Genomic DNA, 25227 nt, shown 5'->3' with positions numbered 1-25227 from the left:
AGATTATAAAACATTTTTCAGCACTTTTAAAGGTGCAATATGTGAGAATTGACCATCTTGAATTCGTACTCTGGACAAATATGTGCAGCGTATCACCAAGATAACTATTAAGTAATGCTAACTTTTTATACATCCATGACTGTAGCTGCTGTTAGTTTGTCAGCTCAGTTAGCTAGCCAGCTAGCCTGCCTACCAGGTGAGTGTTGGTGTTTAAACTGCTAGAACAGGAGCCTCGGGCCGCTAGGGGGAAAGAGGTTTTCAGGACCGCGGCTAGCTGGTTAGCATGCTAGCTTCAGTAGATATCTCTTCAACACAATACATAGATGTATTCTGTTACATGCTGTTGAGAATGTTAGCTTTAACTAAAATTCTTATACATTGCACATTTAAGACATAGTCAACAGTTCATAGACTGCTTAAAGCAACATCACGTAGAAATTGGTGCTTGTGTGATTTTGGCACCCTGCACATTTCTTGAATGCAAAACCAGAACGCTGCTCTGTAAATCATCGCTTCTAACAGGCTTTTGAAAAAAAAGAATAGTTCCAAAAAGTCCAGCAGTTTGTTAAATTTCTGTAGGAGAATCATGCATTTAATTTTTATGAGGACTTATATAGAGGATGTATACATAAAAAATCAAATCAGATTAAATCTGTTCAAGAAATTTCACTTAAGAGAAGTCAGAATATAAATATCTCTTTATTAAACTGTAATTCACCCATAAATAATACATAGAAATGTATGACACAACAATCCTCTCATCATCTGTGTGTGTGTGTGTGTGTGTGTGTGTGTGTGTGTGTGTATACATATCATAAACTAACAGCTCTTATTTACAGATATACAAAGTGGTCCTCAGTTATTGTATCTGAAGCAGAAAGCAGTGAGGGAAATGTCAGCTCCAGTCTGAAGGAATTGGACTCAAACTTCAGGGGGAAAAAGTCTTGAAATGTTGTCTTTCTGTGGAATATGAGTTCCTCACTCTGTCAGGTTCAGAGTGGCTCGTAGATGCTGTTGGGTTCAGCAGGGTGACTGGAACCAGCAGGGCTAGAGCCAGTAGGGCTGTTCTGAGGCGATCCGGGGCCCTGGGGGACCACACTGTCGCCCGGGGGGGCCACAGCTGGATCTGTGCTGATCCGCTCTACGATGCTGGACAAACAGTCGAGACTGGAAACGAGAGACCGTTTGCTTCTCCTGGACTCTGTAACAAAGCAACACATTTCTTTGTTTAGATTGGGCTTATATGAGGAGAAAAGGGGGAGGAGCTGCTCATAAAGTAGAACGGCTCATAGTAAAGGTAACGTGGACAGAAGCTATGATCGTATCAAATATCTACTCATATTTTAGAAAAACACAGTCAGTTAAGAAAACTGACTGGTCATATTTAGGAAGAAGTCAGTTCCATAAAATAAGTAAAAGCCCAGAAATTAGTCATTTCAAAAGAGAAATTGAAACTGTTCGTATGAAAAGACAAACAACTTGTCCTAAGTAGAAACACATGATATTAAAGGAGTGGCTGTGAGAAACTGACCGTATGCTGTCTGGTTGCTGAAGGAGCCGTCACTGTTTTCACTTGTGCTCGAACACGGAGAGATGAAATCCATCTGGAAACAGATCAATAAAGACAGTTTCAGTCAAGGAACTTTGCATCAATGATCAATGAGTGGGCACATGATTCGTGTTTAAAAAAATACTTTTTTTACTTTGCAAGTTTTATGCTTTTATTATTTACTTAATGTCTTTTTAGCAGTGGCTAGTATTTTTCTCTGTTTACTGCAACTCTTCAGTCGACATGTCATCATGTAGTCAGCATAGGTCAAAAGGATCAATCCGCTAAGTAAAAACATGTGCAAAATTAAAATGCAGTGAATGTATGGATGCTTTAGAGTCAGATTTTATCCTCGGATGTGACTTTAAAGAACCAATTTCTAAGAATTCCCAGCTCGTCAAATACTGACACTTTGGGATGGCGGCCAACCCGACCTACAATCCCAAAGTGTCAGTATTTGATCTGTTGGTAATGAGACTCAAAAATCAACTTCCTTAGAAACTGGACCTTAAAGATCCCCTTCACTGAGAATATATTGAACTAATGTGGCCAAAAATAAATATCTTACACACATTCCAAACATTTCATACAGCAGCAGTTGAACCATTCAGCTATTCTTGAACTCACCATGCCATCAGAGCAGTTGGAGCGGGGGCTGGAGGCGTCTGAATCCCCGCTGTAGTGTTCCAGCGGTGGGTAGAAGCTTTCGTCCCGGCCCGTCCGCAGCAGCGCCTGCAGGGACTCAATGTAGCTGATGGCGTTGCGCAGGATGTCCACTTTAGGCAGCCGCTGGTTTGGACTAGACGCCGTGCAGCGCTTCAGGGTCTCAAAGGCGTCGTTGACTTTACTGAGCCGCCGCCTTTCCCGCATCGTTGCCGCTTTCCTCCGGTCTGCGTGGGTAGTTTTCCTTTTGCAGGCCTTGCAGGCCCAAAGCAGGCAGTGCCCCGCCTGGTGGAGGCCCCCGGGAGCCCTCACATGCTCGTCCTCCTCCTCTGCGATAGGGACGTGGTGATGATGATGGTGATGAAGATGGTCCTCTGGCTTTAGCAGACCGGCGTGCATCAGCCGGGCATCCAGGTCATCAAAGAAGTTCATGTCGCTGGTGCTGAAGCAGGGGTCATCATAGAGGTCATCAGCAGAGGAGAGAGGGAAGGGAAGGTCGGACAGATCCATCGGCCCTGAGAGCGACATGAGGGTGTAGAAGAGGAGGAAGAGTCCAATGAAAAGTTTCTCTGATGACTGAGAGAGAAAAGGTTACAGTGTGCCCAAAGTGTCTTCTGTTCCAACTACAAAGATAAAGGGATTAAAAGGGGTAAAGGAAAGAAAGGGAAAGGAACAACTCCTGTCAGGGTCAGCTGGCCTGATGAATAAAGTAGAAAGTGTATGTGTCTAGGAGATCAGTGTGTTTAAAGGGCCAGTCTGTGTAACTTCAGCTCTGTGGGTTTGGCCTGTCTTTATAAAGGAGTGGGAGTGTGTAGGCGGGGCCGTTGTGTATGTGACCAATGGTTTGAGGGGTGTGTGTGTGTGTGTGCATGTGTGTGTGTGTGTGTGTGTGTGTGTGTGTGTGTGTGTGTGTGTGTGTGTGTGTGTGTGGAGGGGATCTCATGAAGGTGAAACTCAGCGACAAAAAGGAAGCAATAAAAAAGTCCATGTTTAAAGTCCATTTTAAAATCATGGAAAATCAGCTCAATGATGCCACTGATGGCAACAAAAAAAAAAATGTTTTATAATACAGCACTATCTGTTTCTGTATTTTCTCAAATCCAGTTTTAAAATCCTGAATGAAGAAGTTAAAGTTTCTTTAAAATAAAGATTTTGAAATCAGAAAACTGTCTCCAGCTCAATAGAGTTTTTACCTCTCTTAAAAATAATGGTGTTGTTTTTTCATGTTTATGTTATTCTGTTTTTTACATCAAATGTTAGAAACAGTCCTACAACAACATTTTTATTAATGAACATTTAGCAGTGCAGAAGGTTTTGTATAACAATTATAATTGTTTACATACATGTATAGTCAGGGTGAAGGAAATTATTTTTTTTAAGGAGCACTTATGTTAACAAACATGTCTCACAAAAGCGTATGTGAAACTATATATTTCTAGGTTAAACGCAGGTTTAGTGCAGCATCAGATAGTTGAGGGGGGTGACATTGAATGCACTGCGATGTGCTTGTTCAATACTTTATATTTAGAATAACACTTAATTCTCCATAATAATCAAAGGTGCAGTATAAAAAAAATTCATTTTGTTAATGTCTGCACATGCACTCTTGGATATTCTGTCTTTGTGATTAAAATCCCACTGAAATAACATTTATTTGTTCATTTTTAGACCTGTGTGTATTTACAGTATTTATTTATGTTGGGAATTTTCGCATAATCTCCCACAGTTTACAGATATTTGAAATGTTAGACACACAAATCTGATCTTTTAGTGCCTTTAATTCTAACTTATAAAACCACCCAAGATTGTACAATCATGCCAAAACACAAGCTGCACTTGACACAAAACTTTATAAACAATTACACATTTTACACTAAAGTAACTGTGAATGTCAGTGTGGCAGTAACATTACAGGAGCTTAGATGTAATATGACAGAGACAAGGCTGCTGAGCGCTTCGGTCTGATGTCCAACTGAGGAGGTCAGAATGTCACACAGTTGTCACGTCTCTGATCTGAGGTGAGTGAGGCTCAACCCCCTTAAAGTGTGTGTGTGTGTGTGTGTGTGTGTGTGTGTGTATGTGTGTGTGTGTTTAAAAGAAGTGGAGGGGGAGGTCATCACTGGACAACAGTTTAAGACAATTTGTCCAAACAGATGATAAACTCGACTCACAGGCTGATTTTCATTTGTTTTTAAAGTCGTCCTCTGTCTTTGTCTGCTGTAGTTTTTTGTCTACATGCACCATTTATCATCATTCACTGAGGCTGATCTTGGGAAGATAAATAACATACTTTGGTCAATATGAGTATGAAAATTTGGGGAACATGTGAGGTTAATCAGTGTAACTTATTTCAGACCGTTACCTTAAAAACAGAAAGAAAAGTTACTGCAGTATTGTAACAACAGACACAACTATATGCTTTTCTTGGAAAATGAATTCAAGAGTTTACGAGTTTAAGATTTGTCTTTTGGGTTTAAATTGTATTTTTCTATTATTGTTGTTGTTGTTGTTGTTGTTGTTAAGGCATACCCAGGCAACATCTGAGAATAGTGTGGAATTTAACTTTCTTGCAAAATTTCAATTCTCATTTCAGCTTGAGCGGTTCCTTCGATTCAACAGTTTTCTGTGTTTTATTTTGTTTTCCTATTCATGTATTTGTTTTGCAAATGTGGGATTTCTCTCAAACTTGGTGAAAGTGTTAGTGTGGGAAAGAACAGCTCACATCACAGACTCCTCAGAGCTTAATGGGAAGGCAGTGCGTTAAATTTAGCAGCTTGTGAAATCCAAGACAAGTGCCCTTTAAACTGAAGCTGGTATCATTTGGAAGATCCCCCAGCCCCGACTCTCGCACCCACTCCTCTCCTTCGGGACACGTTCGTATAAATCGAGAGAACATGAACCTGATAGCAGCAGAATTAAATGCTGTGATAAAGATGCCAGTCTTGGCATACTTTTGAAGTTTGAAACCTGGCATATAGTGAATGCTTTTTCCAGATCTATTGAAAGATTATGTACGCAGAGTTACAAGGTTCAAATGCAAAATCAACAAACAAATACACGATCACAAATAACTCGCTCAAACAAGTACTTTGTGACACGAAATACTTTCAAAATTAAGTTATGTAGCCTACGTGAAATCCCTGCCAGGTGTGTCCCAGTTATTCAAATTCATCTCTCCTGCAACAAGCGGCATGAGATTCTGCAGCTTTGTCTTTTACAATAACACAATAATAACAAATAACAAAGTGTGTTTTGTGCGCGTGACTCCATGTGATCCTCTGTCCGTGTGATCACAGCCCTCAGCTCAGTGCTAATCCCGCATTAAACTGAGATATTAAACCTCTATGGTGGCCATAAAGAAAGGCATCAGAGCCGTCTCTCTGCAGCTGGAACGCTGCCCGAGAGCTTTGGACTCAGTGTGGTAAAGACATCTGAGCAAGCAGCCAATCAGAGGCCAGACAGGGGCCGAGCAGAGAGCAATCCCAGTCCAGCCACGAGACAGGTTGAAGCTGAGATATTCGAAATGCTTGGCAGCTGTTTAGTTCCAGCTATACACTTGATAAAGACACGTCTCGTATTAGCACCACTTACACTGCTGTGTAATTCCATAGATGTCTTTCAATGGACGTTGAAACTGGTTATCACATCGAGATATGCAAGCTTACGAACACTAAAGAGCTCCGGCTCTTATCACATTTTTTACTCTCGCTTTTGCTGTTTTCTTCATCTGGAGGACGAGTAACCCAAAAAATACCAAAAATCAATCTTGACCTCCTGTCATCCTTAAGTCTTTACTGTTCTAACATGTCGTGACAACAAATTCTGAGTCAGTCACTCCTGATCTTGTGACACATTCTGCGTTCTTCTGATTTGAAGTGAAATTCCCTTGTTTTTAGTCATGTTCTCACCACCCCACCCTGATTCCACAAAATGTCTGATCATATACTGTATGTATGAGTGTGATGTCTGGAAACAGCACTCCTCCACAGCGTTCCTTTGCAATTTACAGCACCATCTTGCAACACTCCTCTTTCCATATGAGGTGTGTGGGAGGTTCTGCGTGTGCAGATTGTGTCAATAGCATATTTTTAGACTTAAAAACAGTGGTAGAGCCACTTAAACAAAAGAAACACAGATGGAAATAATCTACATTTTACTGGTTATAAACCAGTTAAAAGGGATTAAGTTGCTGTCCTTTGCTCGTTAGATCATTTATTTGAAGTTACGGAGCCTTGACAGCATTACTTGTTCTTACTGTGCTTATCATGCTGGTGTAATCAAAGTATTTTGTGAATATTTTTTATCCTCTAAAGTTTTCAGAAAACAGTCAAAGAGAAGAACATGACTGCGGTGTTTTTGTTGAAGCATGACTCAACTGTATGCTCTACAGCGTCCGTGGGTGTTTTCAGGATAAAGACAGAGACACGCTAACAACCAGTTGCACTGGAAGCACGTTACGATGTGAGAGTGTGATGAGGGCTATAATTGCTGGAGCGCAGACAGAGCATGGATTCCCATACTTTTAACCTTTAACTGAAATGTATCTTCATAATTTTTGCTTGTTTTTTTCTTGCATTCTTTATCTTTTATTTTCACTAATAGATGTACATTAATCAATTCACACACACACACACAAAATGCAAAAACTATATAGCCTGCAACCAAGAATTACAATGTCAAAATACAAAGTAAAAACACAAAAGCTAAAACAAATTACAATCAAAGGTTCAAATCAGGAAAGACACGAGGAAATAAAGTGAGAAAACACACAACCAGGAACATACCACGAGGCTAAACGGAGAGACACTGGAGGGGACAGGCTCAGGTGAGCAACACAAGACGACCTGACAGTATGGCACACACAGGCTTAAATACAAACAAGACTGACGAGGGGATGGGATGGTGGCGTGAGGCAGAGAAGGTGAGGGAGATAATGATGGCTACCTCTGTGACTTGAACGTCAGCTGAGACATGAGAGGCACAGACTGGGATGAGCAGAACCATTGCACCACAGTGAAAACAATCTGTAATGAAAAGTGTCTTCATCAGATCCCATCCTGATGTCAATTGCACAAAATATGTAAAGTGACAACTGAATATCACTAAATTAAAAAGGAATCCATTCTACTGAGTAAGGTCAGCCAAAGACCTCATTAGTTCCTGTTTCTTCGTCAGTTACAGGACTCACTTTCTCAAACGGTGCAAATCCAATTGGCTCTGTGGTTCTGCAGAACCATCAAGTTCCAGCTGGTTGTGTTATCGGCCCGTCCGCCCACAATCAAGATTTTCTCTGTTTTTTGAGTTTGGCTGAAGCTCTTAATCCCATTTCCCTCTGCTTGGTGAGAGAGAGAGAGAACGTCTCATGTTTCATAAGAACCCTCAATACCCCACCAGGGACCGCTGCCACAGCAGTTTATAGCGTCGGGTACAAGGCGAGAATATTTTTATCAGGCTGTTAAATTGACGTGTGTGTGTGTGTTGTGCAGGGAGGGAGCATCTTCTGCTGTTGGGTTGATTTTTTAAGATTTCAGCTGTGATTCCTTCGTAGTGATTAGTGTTTTACGATGTTTATTTTCACTATCCCCAAAGCAGTTTCTAGAGTCAAAAGTTTTTCATCAGTAGCTGCAAACGGGAACCAAACAAACAAGCTGTTTGAAGCTGTAACAGAATGTTAACCTGATAATTCACTAAAATAACTCATAGATTTGCTCGTGATTCACCCAAGTCATTTTCTGCTCAAGGCGGCTTTTGTCAAGTGCTGCGGTTGTTTGTCTTTCTAATGGAAGCAAACAAACAATAAATCTTCCGCCCCGCCACCTGTCGTCGACGTCATCATCAAAGCTCAAACGAGGAAACCATGAAGCCTCAATCTGATCTGGTGCGCCGTGAGCAGACATGTTGGGACACGCAGAAGAGGACAGGGTGACAGCCTGCTGGACCTGGATGTGGAATCCAGATGGATCTGAGCTCAGAGGGACTCCCCAAACACACACACACACACGCACACACACACACACACACACACACACACACACAACAGCACTGTACCCCCTCCTTAGCTTTACGGCTCCTGTTAACAGTCAAAGCAAACTGAGCGTCGTCTGGTTTATGAGTTGTTTCACTCCTCTTGATTCTCAGCACCCTTCATCTTCAGTGATCTTCAAACGCCTTCATTTCTGAGCTGTCGGTGGCACAAGAGGACTTGATCTACTGTAAACTGTGGTGATGGGTATTATGATGCACAGTGACACAAAATCTGGGCAAAGAGATTTTTCCTCTTTTACCCGTATTGCTTTGTATCTATCAACATTGTTTTGGTGTTATCTGCTGAGTTTTAGAGATATCAGCTGTAATGATTTCTGCCTTCTCTTGAATGGATCAAAACTAGATTGCACTTGGTATTTGGTGTTTAAAGTGCCAGAAAATTTACTTGGAAAATGTATGTCTGATTACTCAAGATAATCCACAGACCTCGTATTAACAGTTTTATGTAGGAACTCTATTTTTCTACCAAGCTGCAGAGCGTGAGCTGTGACATTCATCTTAGTTAGCTTAGTTACCTAGCACCTCATCATTGAGTAGATGCAAGCTTCTTTCCAAGTGGTAATACAGAGGGGAAAAAAAAAAGTGTTAACTTGTTCCCAACAAGCTCTGTGGACTATTTCCAGGAAATTAGTCGTGATTTCTGGAAAAAGACGCTGCTGTTGAGTTCGTCTAATCTATTTTTGGGCGCTTTGAGCAACACAGGGGTGAGTCAAAGACCACAAGAATGCCCTCTAGTTACATTATGTAGTTTTGATTTTAGGGTGAACTGTCCCTTTAAGCTGAGCTGCTCCTTAGAATTTATTTTGTGGATTTTAGAGACTTCCAAAAACATTGTTCAAAATGTATTCAAATATTTCATTACCGATTTAAACGTGTAGGTATAGAATAGAAGAAGAAGAAGAAGAAGAAGAAAGAGGAAGATGACAAAGAAGAAGAAGAAGATGAATATGAGAGAAGAAGAAGAAATCTCCAGACAGGTCCACCTGGCAGCTGCTGTGTGTGGTGGTGCTGTGAGAGGAGCTGGAGGTGCAGTTTGACAGGTGTACAACTCCTCTGAGTGACGCTGCCACTGGCTGACTCTGAATTACTACTTCCTGTTGCGTGGCGAGGTGGCTGACCTCTGGACACACTGCGATGGCCGTGACTAACTGCTCTAATAGGACCTAAGTAGCCTGCTGGGACACGCACACACATGCACACACAGGTGGGTAACCATGCTGTTCTCTCCATCTCTGACTACTACAGCTCTATTTGTTTACAGTTCATCTAAAGAACTGTCTCTGTAGTGTGTGTGTCTGCACAGCTCTTATAAAGGCCTTGTCTTTAGTTTGAACATGTCACACACAGACACACACACACACACACGTACACACTCATGTACTCATGTTCCCCAGTGAGGAACTGTAACATATCCTGCCTCTATTATATTCATATCTTTGTCACAAGTATTCGATAACCACATTTGATGGAGAATTGCAAAAAAGTGTAATATTCTAACACAGATATTCTGTGTTAGAATATTATAGGAATATTGGATATCACATGGATATCAGAATTTAGTATTGTATATGCATCAGCCCCAAACATCTAGTATCAGTCTGGCTCTGGTTCAAGTCTTCAGAACACTCCTGTTAGCTTACTGACAATAAAAATGGATTGTTCTATTTTCAAAAATGATACTTTAGAGATTACTTCCTTTCAGCTTCATGTCCCAAAACACAGTCAATATAAATCTTTTCCTCATTATATTGGTCAAAAAGCCAATGCAAATGAGTAAACTGACAGGACTTTTTGTTTGAATTTTTGCTAATTAGCACTTAACACAAAGTACAGCTGAGGCTGATGGGAAAAGTCATTAGCTCTGCAAGTGTTTGGTCATAAACCAAACTTTCAGGCGTCGACGATGAAAAGTCTGAGGGGAAAGTGACTGCTACTCCTTAAAAATATGTTTTTTTTGGGAACATCATTATTTTCACCTCCTGCAGAACATATTTTCTGAAGAAACAGGGCTGTCCCTTCAGCTTATCGACATATACAAACATCAGTGTCACTCAGTAGACACACAAAAAAACAAATCCTTTGGACTCTTCTTCTAAACACAGTGAACACAACTCTTCTTAACTGTGCTGTTAAATTTCAGTTTAACTGTAACTTAACTGTAGCAGCAATATAACTGGTGTAACTTTATTATAACTATCATCAGGGCTAAAGTTCAGACCAGAGTGATCTGATCTGAGTGTCCAGCTTAGATTATTCATGTGTGACTCCTCACGGCTCTGTAAAAGAACAAAGAGATTCCCCACAAATGTGCATTTTTTTCTGGTTTCTCTGGTTTTCCCCTCAGTTATGAAACAACACTGCAGTCATGAATCACCATGACTGGGAGAAAACCACTGACGTGCATTTCTTCACTTGGTGACAGACTTTGGTTGATCTGTGCTGATTTTGAAACCTTCACATGCAAAGAAGATGAATGGTCCTCCGTACAGTTTGAGGAAGTATCAGAATACTCTTTGTATCTTTATCTTATCGGTGATTAAATGTAGCTAAGTACATTTGCTCTGGTTCTGTTCTTACCGTAAGTACAATTTTGAGGTATGAGTACTTTACTTCGTAATTCCACTGTCATCTACTTTATATTCCCACTCCGCTGCATCTTGGAGGCAAATATTGTTACTTTTCTACCTACATTTATTGGAAAACTTAAGTTAATAGTGCAGCTTGCATGCTGCACCAGAGCCAAAGTAGTGCATTTGAATAAAAAGCAGATTATAGCAGATAACAGATAATCAGCTGATAACTACACTTATTGTCAAGACACTTAAAGACTTTTACTCAAGTGCTATACACAGGGGTTACTTCCACTTTTACCAAAGTCATATTCAAAGACCTTATCTTTACTTTCACTCAAGTATGACTTTTGGGAAATTAAACACTTATTCTTACACATAATTGTTGGTGACTAGCAGAGGTGAAAGTCACTTATAACAACTACTCAAATTATAGTAATTAATAAGTCATTATTTCATTTTTTCAAGTCTGTCATTTCATCAGTGTAGTTCTTAAGTGCATATCATACCACGTCACATACTTAGTTACTTTTAAAATCATAATTGAGTACTGAGTACAATTTCAATTAATATCTACATCTCTCATCTGCATGTTTGTAGCCAATGAAACCAACGCCTGCGAATGATAACGCATCAAACATCAACATATAAAAAAATATAATAACCTAAAATATATAAAGATATAAAAGAGGCTGTTCTGCTTCAGCACGTTTGAAATTTTTTATATAACCTATTGTTCATATTTATGTTCATTAAATTCCATTTTGAATGCAGGAGCAGATTATTTATTAAATGCTCATTTTCGTCTATCTCTCTGCCCCAATGTGCCTTCACTGTGTTTCAGTCTTGAGAACAGATCAGGTCCACCTCTGTCTTCCTCTCAGGGGTCGAAGGTTAAATCAATTCAACCTGCTCTCTCTATCTGCTCCTGCTGTGACAAAGCCATCAGGTCACTTCCTGTACATGGGACAAATGTCCAGCGCTCTGTCCCAGGGCTTCACCTGATGGCCGGGGTCTGGCCCGGTCATCAGCTGCCTCTGACATCAGGATGTTTTTACACTCCTCCTCCTGCTCCTGCATGTAAATCAGAGAGAAGCTGCCGTCCGGTTCAAAGACACGGCGACAAAAGGGGCAGTGACTGAAGTGCTGACGGTGCTGACATGTTTTATGAACTTCTGAGCTGAGGGACTAATCAGCATGTCAAAGTCAAAATCTGTGGGCTTTTTTCATCGTTTTCTCCTGGTAAAGGTTTGATAGATATTAAGGCCAGGAAGGACTTTTCCTTGAACCCTAAGAGACAAGCTAGTAACAAAGCTAAAAATCATCCTAAACAATGAATCAATCATTCAACAGTTGCAGACTAACTGATAATTCAAGGTTACATTTCAGCATTATTTTTTCATTGATTTAGCAACAAACTATGTATGATAAAAACTTATCTCAGTATTTTCTTCTTTTTTTTTTAATTAAGGAAGTCAGATGAAACATCAACACACATGACTGACATTTTAACTAATCTAAAGGTTTTGGTTTCAATTGTATTTATTTTTTTACTCTTTTGTGTTTTGCGGCTAAAATGTATCAATTCAATTATATTGGATTTAGTTTTATTGCAAGACGGTTTTTAAATACAAAGATTTTGCGGTGATAATTTGGTGCATAATAGTAACAGTAAGAGAAATCAAAGTCAAAAATAGTATAAAATATTTTAAAAAATGAAATAATGAATATGACTCATGAATAGAAAATAGAAATCTGTTTTTATAAAATAAGAAACAGGAGTTTAAGTGTTGGAAACGAGGATGATGGAATGTGCGGATGTTCACAGTATGAAGTATAGAGAATATGTGTAACGTGAAAAGAAAGAAAAACTGTATTCTGAAAGACATTTTCTTCATTCAAAAAGGCAAATTTAATCATTTCACACTTCACCATGTTGGGTGCAGGTTGCCAGTGATAAGCTGCGAGTGATTTGCTGATTTTCTTGTTCATCAACCACACGAATAATAAAACAGTTACAGTTATAAACAACACAACTATGTCTCTGCCAGATTCAGTGAGGTTTGCTTTCTCATGTCAGAATATTTGGAGCATAGAAAACATATTAATTCGAGTTACTGCACCATGTTACTGTACAGCATGTGCTTTTATTCAATGGTCGTGGGTGCACGATGGCAGCCGAATGGAAAACAGTATGATGGAAAGAAGTACAGCATAGCCTCAGGGCAGCAGCATGTGGAGGTTTAACTTGAAATATACTATAGCAAAAAGAAATGGAAACCAATGGCTACATGATAAATCTCAGTGTCTCAAACTACAGAGCATGCAGTTAAAGGAATTAACAAACACATTTGAATACAAATGGGAAAAAAAGTAAGAAAATCAAAAAAGTAAGAAAATCAAAACCAACTTATGATGATTGACTATGATGGAAAGTTAATGTCATTTTGTGTAAATAAACTAAATAAACATGCCGAAACACGGTATGGTCCTTTAATCTTTTACATAAAAAATTTAATTAGAAACACACAAAATACAGCAGCTGATTTTGGATGATGAGGGTTGTGACGATGATGAAGTGTGTGTGTGTGTGTGTGTGTGTGTGTGTGTGTGTGTGTGTGTGTGTGTGTGTGTGGGTGTGTGTGTGTGTGTGTGTGTGTGTGTATGCAGCTGCTCTGGGCTTGTCATTCTGTCAGTCACTTTCCAGCAATTTCACTGGAAGAGCCATCACCCACAATGCACTTCTCTGTGGCTGTCATTTTGAGGGCCAGCGCGAGCCTGGTTTTAGTCGGGTGCGAATGGGCATCCCTGTTGTTGGGCGGGTTGGCAGTGTTAGCGCTGTCGCCTCACAGCAAGAAGGTCACGGGTTCGAGACCCGACTGGGGCCTCTCTCCCCGCGCTGCGTTGGGTTCTCTCCGGGCACTCAGGCGTCCTCCCACAATCCAATCCAGACATGCACATGAGGTTAACCGGCCTGTCTAAATCCTTTTGATTAAATGTATATAAATATATCTATACCACTGTAATAAAACAATGAATGCTATTGTAATTATGCCACCTATTTTTCTGTTTCATTCCAGCTTAACTTCTTTTCCTCAGTTTTTGAAGCAGGTCAGTGCTGGAATGTTGTTGGTCGGCAAAATTAATGCAAACACTCAGTTCTTTAATGGTGGGGGGGGTGCGGGGGTGTGAAGTTTGAGGGGGTTGCAGCTGTTGTAGCAGGATTACAGGGTAGAGATGACCCTTCATAACCCCCGAGACCTCCATCCACCACACATCAACACCCAACCAAACCCTTTAAGCAGCACACACACAAAAAATGAAACATGTGAATGGGTGTCAGTGTAAGCGGACTTCACTGAATGCAGGGGGGGGAGATGTTTAAAGGTGTTCTGTCTCATCAGGTGAGGCTGCAGTCAGTCAAAAGCGCACTTGGATTGTATTTCAATGTTTGAAAACTCTTTGCGATTAGATGAGTGTTTTTCTGGAACCAAACTGTTGGATGTCGTGTTACAAAGAACAAAAACAGCAACATGACTTCATCCACTAAAATTCACGAGCCGTGCGCTGCAGCTGTGCAGGCATGATTTAAACCATCATGCCCCACATACTAGGTTTCTTTGATGCCAGTCTGGCTCTCGGCAGTTGCATGTTTGGTGACATCAGCGGGCGTTTTGGGCCGCGGTCCAGCCGGTCGGACGTCAGCAGTTGTACAACGCGATCAGATGATCGCTCTGTGCCCTTCTCATCCCTCGGCGCGGGCTTACAGGAGAGGTGTCGGCCAACTCTCAGCCACACATTCTCACGGTTGCTTTGTTTTCCCTGCCATGCACTAACTCTCCTGTCATTAAAGATCCCGCGGCAGTAAACAGTTCTCCAACCATTCCTCATCACCTCGCCTCACCTCACCTCACACACCTGTTAACACTTTTCCCATCAGCCCTGTTAGGGTTAGGAAAAGATCATGCCCTCACTTAACTGGTCCTGTTGCCACAAACCCAGCTGAAAACGGGCAGTATCTTTTAGACTACCTGGTTGTTTTGTGCTTATGACTGCAGAAATGTAGATATGACACATGTAACGTACAAATGTAACAAATCCGTGGATGGCATCAACGTACAATGCCAATATTTTTATCCTGGCGAGAAGACCTTTGAGTTCCCAGCACGCGGTGTAACCTGCAGTTCAAACTTTAATCCCTACGCCTACGTGAGGTGTTTTACCCTGTGTTTAGCCTGTTCCTGACATCACTTCACCATCTGAGCTGTGTGTGATCTCCTCGTCTGGTCTCTCCAGCTCATCGGGTCCCTGGATTTTCTGGGTTCATTGGCTTTTCGGGCTCAATATCATTTTCTCGTCTGCCCGTGCCAACGTGCTGCATCCGTGCGTTCAGACCAGCCAGCCAGTCTGGAGTCTGAGCAGGCTGTGTAACACCAATACGAGAGGAGGAGCGGATTTACTGCTCTTACTTCCTCTGGATATCCATCCTCGCACATCTGGTTTAGCAGTTGATTGATACTGGACACTGAGTCTCTGAAATTAAAGAGGCAACTGCAATGTTTTTATATGGTTTCAATGATCCCAAATGATGCTCAGGAGTCCACACACCAAACAGTGAAGTCTGAATAAAGTCTGATGAACATAATCTAAAAATCAAAGCATTAACCAATCTTAGCAAAAGACAGGTGTGTCGGGTCTCTCTCAGTAACTTCACTCTTATCTAATAAACAGAGCAAACCATGTTTAGTTTTTCCAAAGGAAATATTTATTGAAAATGCAAATGTACACTTGTATGATACAAATCCTCTTTAACTGGACTATCCAGGTGGGTCTGTTTGACATCAACAAACACATTAAGAATTTAGTCCACAGAGAAACATACATCTCTAACGCAACTCTATGATCTCCACATTATTCTGTCGTTGGGAATAAAACCAAATCAAAGTTTTGGATCCTGTCAGTTTTGTTTGATGTCTAGTTGGGTCGAATGCTTCTCTTTAGGTCGTGAACGGCTGTGCTCTATCAAACTCCAATAAATAAATAAAGTGCTCCACATACAGCTGGATTCAAATCAGTTAATACACCTCACTAGTGTCGATTATATGAAGAATATTTCACATCACTGAATATACAGTTTATTGTTGTCTTTCTAGAAGTGAAATATCTAAGAATTTGATTTTGCAAATCATTTTAAGAAGTTAGGAAACTGAGTTATTTACAAAAAACAAAGACCAAAGAAGGATTCCTGGGTAAAATATTAATTTCAAAAGGATGATGGTGATATTTCTTGATGGCCGGTTTATAAACGTTTTAACATATATATTTTTGAATCTTTTACTTTTCAGCACAGAAGCGCAGAGAAACAGTTTCCCGCTCACAAACAAAACAGCAACTTACTTTTCCGTTCTCTGAACTCTGGCTGGCAGGGAGGTGGCAGAGCAGCAGTGCAGTCAAGCAGCGTGTTTTTAAAAATGGTCATCCGTCATTTTGAACGATTATAGCAATTAGTTATCAGAACAGTATTTAAAGATACGAAAAAACTTTAGTAAATATGCCTCAGACTTGTCTTCACATCTTGGGGAAAAAATCTGATAAGTCATGACAAAAACAGGAAGTGAGCAAAATGTTGATAGTTACGAGCAAACACCAGCAAAACTACCAAAATGTGGTAAATCAATGATTCCAAAGAACTTAGACTAATGTGGTTCTTCCCACTTTTTGTGTTGCATTCATTGTAAATAGATTAGTTCATATCTAAAATAAATTGAACAGTTATCAGTTTTAACATTAGATATCTTGTCTTTGTGATGTATTTAATTGAATTTAGGACAAAAAGGATTTGCAAATACTTGCATCCGTTTCAATTTACATTTCCATTTTTAAATGATTGTTCAGTATTTGTCTATAAATCTGAATATTTTAGAGAAAAGTGAACAACCTGATGTGAAATTTGATCCTTTCTGTTGAGTGATTCAAGTATTGTAACAAAAACAGTCAAGCGCACGTATAAACACTGAAACAGGCTTTGCTTGGTGGAATCATTCCTACTGTTCATTCTGACAGTGAAGAAACTTCCTAATGTGATTCCGCTTTGAATAACGAAGGAAAAAATACACTCTGAAGTTTATCTTAAATTAGTATGAGGCTTCAGTCGCCTGAGTAAGTCCTATCAAGTGAGTATCTTCCAAAGTTACTGTGTTTTAAGAATGAAATGTGCTCTTTTTGTTTCTGTCAGTTTAGTGCAGCTCCGCATGAAACACTGTATGGGGAACAGAAAGTGTACAAAAAATTATAGATAAGCATATATATTTTGCACCAAACGGTGGATACTGTCCCCTCCTCCCTTAACAGCAGGAATAATAACAGCAAGAAAAAACTGTTTCACTGTACATAACTTGTAATAACGTGTACATGAATGTTATGTAATAAAAGATGTTTCTGTTATGCATTTATCTATTTGTTTATTTTGTTGATGTTGTTTTATTTTTCTTTGGGTGTTTGGTTCTTCTTTACACATCTTCAATCCATGAATTTCATATGTAGAGTTATGAAAAAGATCACGAAGGTGTTTACTTACTAAACTGTGGCATGTATGAATGTATGAAAAACAAAAAGATGTCAATGTCAAAATCACAATTCTCTGAAATGACATATATAATAAAACTCATCATGTGGTGTCAAGTGGGCCACACTTAATTTTGTCGCACCCTATCTGCTTCAGTGTGAAGGGGAAAATCAGATGTCAAGGGTCACCTTACGGTCTCCTATAGATTGATTCTGCCTGCGGAGGAGTAAGTCCTGCCTCGCTGCTATGCAGTACCTCCTCCCAGCCAGCAGAGGCACCGGGACATCTAACTAATAAAAGTCATTCAGCCCTGGAAATCACAGCTCAGTACTTCACTCTCCCAGCATCCTATAGCAACATGGCTGTGGTTTCTTCTCCCTCTTCTTCTATCTCTCGTGGTTTTAGAGGATGTAGATCTGAATACTGTGTGTGTGTGTGTGTGTGTGTGTGTGTGTGTTCAGGACCACTGGCAGGAGCAGTCGGTGGGCTCCTGGATGGTGTAGCTGACCCAGGTGGCGTTACCGCTGCAGTAGAGCTGTACGGAGCGCCGCTGCAGCCCCGTCTCCCTGCAGCACTTGCAGAAGCGAGCGTACGTGTTGATGTTGTAGTTGTAGATGCTGGCAGACGGACACTTCCCGTCACATGACACGATGTTCACCTGCAGGACACAGAGAGATGGTACAGAGCCAAGTAATTCTAATTATTCCACCACAGCATCAGATTTTATATTTTCTTGTGCTCTTCATTAAAACGTTCAGGTGCTTCAAACACATGACAACAGACACTAAACATACCGGTCTGTTGCTTCGACAGTCGTTCTTCCTTATAGTCATCCTCACCGTCACCTTCTGGCATGACTTCCCATCTTCTTTGCCTGTTCACACGACAACAAACTAAATCAGTTGGAACACAGTTAACATGAGAAACTAAAGACAAAGCATCTGACCTGCTGCACGTAGAGAACACAGAAAACATCAAGAAGATGTCAGAGAACAAAGAGTCCTGGGAAGCACAAACGCCTGTTGAACATGCGCAAGCTGTCAAGCAGTTTTAGTAGATGGATGAGTTTGAAGAAAGAAAGGAGGAAATACAGCTGAGAGATCGTATAAATGCTTTGTAGTTAAAAAGCAAAGGAGGAAGCTTCCCAGTCAGTGGCAAGTGATACAAAACAAAAGTTAAAAAAAATACATATAAACAGCGATGATGTGATCCTTCATGCATTTACCCTGTACACAATATGACTATAAATAAATGTTTTTAAACATTTTAATCTTTCAAAATGGGTTAATAAATGAGATAAAATAAAAATGCTCCATCAACCTTTGTGCCATGTGGCAAAAAATAAAAACAAACAAACAAAGAAACAAAAATATTAGCATGAACCTAAAGCTGCTGTGTGTGGCGCTTCTGGAGAGGTTCCTCTATGTTTTATCATCTTTCTCAGTCTGTTTTTTTACTACTTTCACCACCAGCCATCATCATAAATTCCTTGTTTACACTACTACAACCATTCAGTATTACCAGTGGTAAATTCATTGTAAAAGCTGTTTACATGAAGGGATCTATGTCACCACAGTCTGTAAGATAAGTAATAAATCCTAAAATCATTGAACTCCTGTGAGGCTTAGATCAAATCTAAAAGATATCAAATCAAATTTGAACATCATGAGTAGAATAAATTATTTACATAAGAATCGTTTTCAACATTTGTTAGTAATATTGAAAAAAACGCAGTGTCAGTTTGCCCACAACCATCGGTACATTTCTGTCTTGTTTATCATTAAACACTGGTAAGAACAGAGCAAACTGGAGTAAATGAGCACAAATATTTTACATACATTTTTGAAATATTACAGTTTCAACAATGTTATGGTGAATATACATATATATACATCTTACATACACAAGTTAAAATGTCTCTATCAGTTTGCTCATGGAACAAGATGCAACTGTTCTGTTGTTTTGATTTATTTAAACTGCTCGTGTTTTATCAGGTTTCTCCAAAGAGTAGCTTTAGTCTGCCACTAGCATGACAAAACCAAAAAGAATATTAAACATGATAATTGGAAGTTTCTCACTGAAATGCTCTTCCAAAGTTTCTCAAGTTTCTTCTCAAGTTTTCATGTCCAGAGGTTTGTTCATATGAACCAGATATTTTCCAAGTTGTTCACATTTGTGCTAATAAGCCAGGTGAGTTTCATGTCCAACCAAATTCAGGAAGAGGACTCTACTTTCACTTCAATAATCCAGACGCTCAAATAACTCTTTTACTTGAGTTTTCAAAATGCAAAAAAATACATAATGCATAGACGAGTTTGCTCTGATGACTCTTTGATGGTAAAATGCCTCACACAGCAGCTTCAGTTTCCCACACAGCTCCCCCTGGTGGCGGAGCAGCACCGCAGCTGTGGTGCAGCAGCATGCAGATCTTCTACAGCAGCTACGTGTTTAACGGAAAGACCCCGACACCAACCCACATCATGATCTACTGACACATGCAGACGTCTAAGCCCAACTACTGGGCTACTACCAACAGTACATTGTTGGCAATCAACAATGCACTGCCCAGACAGTGCTAAATGGGGAAAGAGTTTAGCTGTTGTGTACATGTACGTGATCCACAGGGAGGGACGGGGGTAAATACTGTCCTCTCAAGTGTGACGTCATTTTTGGCCTACATTCAGGATTGAGTCCCCGCCTCCTTTACAGGTGTAAAATGGCATCATTATATCTTCTTTTTTAAGGTAAAAACTTGAAGTATCATGAGCGAAATTCCAAATTGAGCAGCTTCATTAAGTGAACAGGATGCAACATGTGTTATAAATGTATATGTTTATGATTTCAGGGGCATGTTTTGGCTTTGTTGCATCCAATTTCTTTTGATTTGTATTTCATAGAGACCTGAAATGAGACAGCAGTTGAGAGGACTTGTTCTGCAGAGAGGAACAGTTTGCAGTCAGACTTCCTGTGTGTTTTGAAATATATTCTTTTTTGGAGGGAGTACATTGTTGAATATCAACAATGGCACTGACAAGCCTTGTTGTTTTGTGTACCTCGTTCACAGTTTGTGTTAACTGTGGGAGTCAGGGGGCTAACAGGGAAAGGGAACAGAGGGAATCCAGTACCTGGTGGGATTGGTACATGATGGTAAGCTGCAGCACATAAACCACAAACCCACTTGCATGTGATCAGATGCTTTTCAGTGACACCTTGAATGAGTGATTCGTTGCCATTTTTCTGAAAAGACTGAGTTCACTGAAAAGCACGCTGACAGATAACTCTAATCTGAATAAACAGCAGACAAATGTCAAGGAAACCAACAGCTGTGATCCAATTCAGACAAGACTTTTGGACTGAAACGGACAAACTGAAGGGCAAACATGTTGGAAACATGTTGAGCGGCAGGTGAAGGCGCTCTTCAGTGTCAGCTGCAGCCTACAGCTCTACACTAACTACAGAACTGCTGCTATGCTCAGATCAGATACTCACACGTCTTACAGCATCCCTCCATGTAACTTACGACAGTTCCACCGATCTGAGTACGGATAAGAGTCAAAATGTTAAGACAGAAGTAAAGAAGGTTTCCTTTTCTGTGACAACCCTCTGCCTGTCACAGAAAAGTTACCAATATGGTTTTCGAATTTTGACATTCTTTGGTTGACATTCCTGATAGTCGGTATTTGCACAAATAGACTGTTCTCCCTAAAAACTATTTGGGGTATTCTTGAATTATCGCGTGAAGAGCCTTTAGACATTTTGTTTCAATTTAAAACTGTTTTATTTGAATGAAAAGCGAAGATTACCTTTCCAAGTTAAGAATTAAAGTTGCCACAAAATAAACAAATCTCTCACACAATACTGACAGACGACTCCGGGGAAGTTTTTTTTTTATTTCCTTCATCTTCTACATGTTGCTCTGACTGAATAAATCCTGCAAACCGAGCACACACATTATTGTTCATTCACTTCTACATGCTCTGCTTACTTTGAGAACCCCAGTCTATTGCAAAACGATCGAATGGTACTATGAACATCATACAATTACAAGAAGTGGCATATAAAAGTAAACTGCAGTTTTGCCTCTTTTGAATACTTAGGGGTGTTTAAAAAAGTCCAGTCCAATAACATGTAGAAGCATATGACAGATTCTGGGGTGATCCTGCCAACCTGCAGCATAATATGTCAAACCTGCCTGAAAACAATAATAAATGCTATTTAGTGCTTGCTAATTATAATCATATAATATAATAATAATATAATAATTTGCTATATGTAAATGTAGTCCCCATCAAACCAGGGAAGAGAATAGTTATTTAAAAGTAATTTAATTTGATCTTTAAGATATATTTTCTACCCAAACTCGGCTCCGTACACTTGAATTTATGAGTCTTTTTGTGAAAGTGTGTGTTGCTGCACGCTGACCTTCATACACTCTGTTTCGTTGAATGGTGGGCAGCTGAAGGTGTAGGAGATGAGCGTGGGTCCAGATAGAGTGTCTGTGCAGTCGAACTTCATGCAGTTTGATACCCAGGACTTCCCAGGCTGAAAACACATGAGCAGCGTCACTAACAGCAATTGCTGAACCACAGGAGCTACGAAGGAAATCTGATAGCTAAACTGGCTCAGGCTCAGTTACTAACTTACTGCAGCGTTGAGCCAAAAATCGCGAAAGCTACAACTGAGCACATTATCTGACGATGAAGACTGTGAGGTCCAAGTTGAAAGTTGCAATTGTATTCTTTCCTTTGTCAAACTAATTTCTTTCAATACTTCACGATGTACTTTGTACCGGTGATACTGCAGGTTATGTGATACATTCAAAATATCAAGGGTTGATGTTCATAAACATTTAATGTATAATCATCCTACCTTATAGAGAACTGTTGTCCCGTTCTCGTGTTCATAGAGGCAGGAAATATTCTTACACACACCGCAGCATGTAGACTGATCCTTCGGAGGGACGTAGATCTGATTCTGAAACACAGAAACAGTCCCAACTAGTTTTGTGGAACAATGAAGAACATTTAAAATTAAAGAAATGAAGATTTTTTCAGCAAGAAAAGCAGAGAAGATGGTTAAGCTCTAATTACTGTAGAAATGTGTGTTTCTTTTTGTAGAACTGTCTTCCTGATATGATGCTCTGACTGTGTGATTAAATGTAAAACGTGACATCATGTTGGGGTGGCCAATAGATTTTTTTGGTTATTCTGTGATGTAAGTTACACTGGCAAATATTCACTTTTGAGACATCAGAAGCAGTGACTTTGTGGTACTTCTGTATCACTTATCTAATCAACCACTAATCTACTATTAAAATAGTTTCCAATTAATGTGTCGATCAACTATACAATAAACTCAACAGTTTCAGCTCTACTTGACATAATCAATCATGTACCATCCTCCGTTTGAATGGTAAAATATTTATCGCCGTCACAGTAGTTGAGACTTTACCTGTGTATCTGGGAGGTTTGGCTTCTTCTTTTCTAAGGTCAGGTATTTTTAAAGGAAAAGGAAGAAGGAGGAAAAGAAGAAGAGAAGGAATGAGTTCAAGATGAGGAACAAGTACAGGAAAAAGAGAAGTAGCGGTGTCAAAGCACTGAAGTAGACTCCGTTCTCCCTGTCTGAGTGTACTGGTGTGTGTGCTGTGGTCTTACTGGTTGGCAGTGGGCGGAGCAGTTGATGCTGCTGGTGCGGAGCAGGTGGAAGCCGCTCGCCAGGTCGAGGCTGCGGCTGCACTGCCTGCTGTGACACAAGCCGTCGTCATCGTGTTCCACCAGCGTCTGTCCGGGCCGCAACACACCTCGCTCGCCTAACACACACACCGCCTCGCGCACTGAACACACACACAGAAAGGTCAGTGTGTATTAGGTTGTATTTTCTGATGGCAAATGGCAAAATCTGATCAGTCTTGTTTAATTAAGATATTTTTCTGCATTGCTTTTAATGTCTTTTGTTATTTTACTTTTAAATTATTTGAATTGTACTTGTTGTTATTCTTACTATATGATGTAAGCCTATTGAACAATTTGTTTATTCCCGTTTTAATTGTGAATAAATGCCCGATGTCTGATTTCCATTTCCAAAATAAGTTCATATGATTGCTGTTATGACAGAAAATGTGAAGTAGCTGTTGCAGGAAGTGGAGTATTTCTAAATCACTCGTCTCAGTTTCTCCATCTTGGATTTGAACCAGCAGCACTCACCACACTTGTATCTTTTGCAGGCACACTGATTCTGTGGGTCGGACAGGAAGGCCCGGTCCAGCTGAGCAGCCTCCCCCTGCAGAACACGACAAGAACCGAGCCAGGGTCACAGAGAGAATACACAGGGAACCAGGGAAACATTTAAACAGAAAATGAAGAGAGAATTTGATTAAAACAAACACATAGAACACAATTGTAAAGAAAAAAATACACAGTTTGTATGATCCATAGATTCAGTTATATGCTGCATGTAGTGTCTTGTAGTTTGTTCATTTTAAAACATTTTAAGCATTACTTGGTTGTTCACTGCTTTAAAAAATGCTTTAAGAAACCTAAAGCTCTCTTAGCTGGAGCATGATGACCTACTAATGTTAATCATGACACACATACACATCATGTTAAATGCATCATTGCATGTCCAAAAGAATAGAAAGAGTCATGACATACCAGGCCACATTTTGGGGAAGCGATCTTTTCACAGGAACATTCTGAAAGGAAAAAAAATAATCATCACAGCTCAGCTGTAGCTTTAAGCCAATTAAGAAAAGTCTCTGTGTCATCAAAGCCCTGAAGTGCCAAAAAACAGCCAAAATTAAACTTATTTTATGCTGAAGTGAATCTCAGTCTCATATTGATTTAGTAATGCCTTTAAATCAATTATAAAAATGTTTCTGCTGGAGTGATTTTTCGAGTCGTACCACATGTTTGGTTGGGACAGCAGCGACCCGGACTTGATACAGACATCACCGACATCCCAACAGGACAACCAAGCTGGGGACACCTGTAGGGCTCACACACTGCACACACAGACACAGACACACACACACACACACACACACACACACACACACACACACACACACACAGACACACAGACACATAAAACAGAACAGTCATTTATGCATTCATAGCTGTTGCAGCTGCACAACAGATGAGTCAGCCAAATTGAACTTATCAGTAAATTTTTACGGCTGTATTTTAGCACCCAAGGGACAGTTCTTTAACCAGACAAATGTAAGGTATCCTCAAAAATGTTGGTTCACGTTATGCGTCTAAGGTTAACTTTTATTTTTGTATTTGTTTGTCTATCAATGTAAAAATACAGAAAGGGGAAATAATAAAATGAAAAAGTGTGTGTGTGCACTGACCACACTGGTAGGTGGGGCAGCAGCGGTCTGTGGTGTTACTGTCCACCGTCAGCACCTCGCCGTCAACGCAGAGAGGAGGCGACACCGGACAGGACGAACACACTGCAGAGAGCACACACTTCAGTCATCAAACTCGTGATTGAATGTGACGCAGAAAATAAAACATTAAATCAGTGAATTTTTTACTGACTGCAGATGTGTGCGAGACAGCAGCTGCCATCAGCTCTGGTGGCGATCAGAGTCTGGTCGTCTCTGCAGGAGGGAACGTCTGATTCACAGAGGTCAGGATCACACTCTGTAACACAAACAGAAACATTAAAGAGCTAGTTGTACATTTAGGAACCATGCTACTAAGATGTACCACTCTCACTGCATATTTAATAGAGTACAGCAAGGAGGTGGTTATCTATACAGACTAGAAGCAGGGGAAAGCATCGACAGCAGGCTTCAAATGGGAAGAAAGGCCTCTGAAACCCTCTTATTA

At 40.2% G+C, this 25227-nt stretch overlaps 2 protein-coding genes across 2 annotated transcripts in view; both read right to left on the bottom strand.

Moving 5' to 3' along the window:
- Positions 1–910: 910 nt before the first annotated feature.
- On the bottom strand, positions 911–2964 carry LOC115579939 (myoblast determination protein 1 homolog). The gene is made up of 3 exons (XM_030413708.1): positions 2177–2964; positions 1532–1604; positions 911–1201 (listed from the first exon to the last, which is right to left on the bottom strand). Exons 1-3 carry the CDS (start codon positions 2738–2740, stop codon positions 993–995), a joined length of 846 nt encoding a protein of 281 aa, XP_030269568.1. The 5' UTR covers positions 2741–2964; the 3' UTR covers positions 911–992.
- A 12605-nt stretch (positions 2965–15569) lies between these two features.
- otog (otogelin) overlaps positions 15570–25227 on the bottom strand; it is a 54434-nt gene continuing 44776 nt past the window's right edge. Inside the window, exons 46-56 of the mRNA XM_030413450.1 lie at positions 24934–25038; positions 24744–24845; positions 24294–24392; positions 24043–24083; positions 23596–23671; positions 23047–23225; positions 22262–22366; positions 21815–21934; positions 20882–20927; positions 18187–18266; positions 15570–18050 (exon numbers count right to left, since the gene is read on the bottom strand). Coding sequence (XP_030269310.1) covers positions 17850–18050; positions 18187–18266; positions 20882–20927; positions 21815–21934; positions 22262–22366; positions 23047–23225; positions 23596–23671; positions 24043–24083; positions 24294–24392; positions 24744–24845; positions 24934–25038 — 1154 coding nt within the window. The 3' untranslated portion in view covers positions 15570–17849. The remainder of the gene's footprint in view (positions 18051–18186; positions 18267–20881; positions 20928–21814; positions 21935–22261; positions 22367–23046; positions 23226–23595; positions 23672–24042; positions 24084–24293; positions 24393–24743; positions 24846–24933; positions 25039–25227) is intronic.

This window comes from Sparus aurata, chromosome 4 (genome assembly GCF_900880675.1).
Source record: "Sparus aurata chromosome 4, fSpaAur1.1, whole genome shotgun sequence".
Taxonomy (NCBI): Eukaryota; Metazoa; Chordata; class Actinopteri; order Spariformes; family Sparidae; genus Sparus; species Sparus aurata.
Note: the sequence above shows the minus strand (reverse complement) of the source record. Positions and strands in the feature narration are given on the sequence as shown.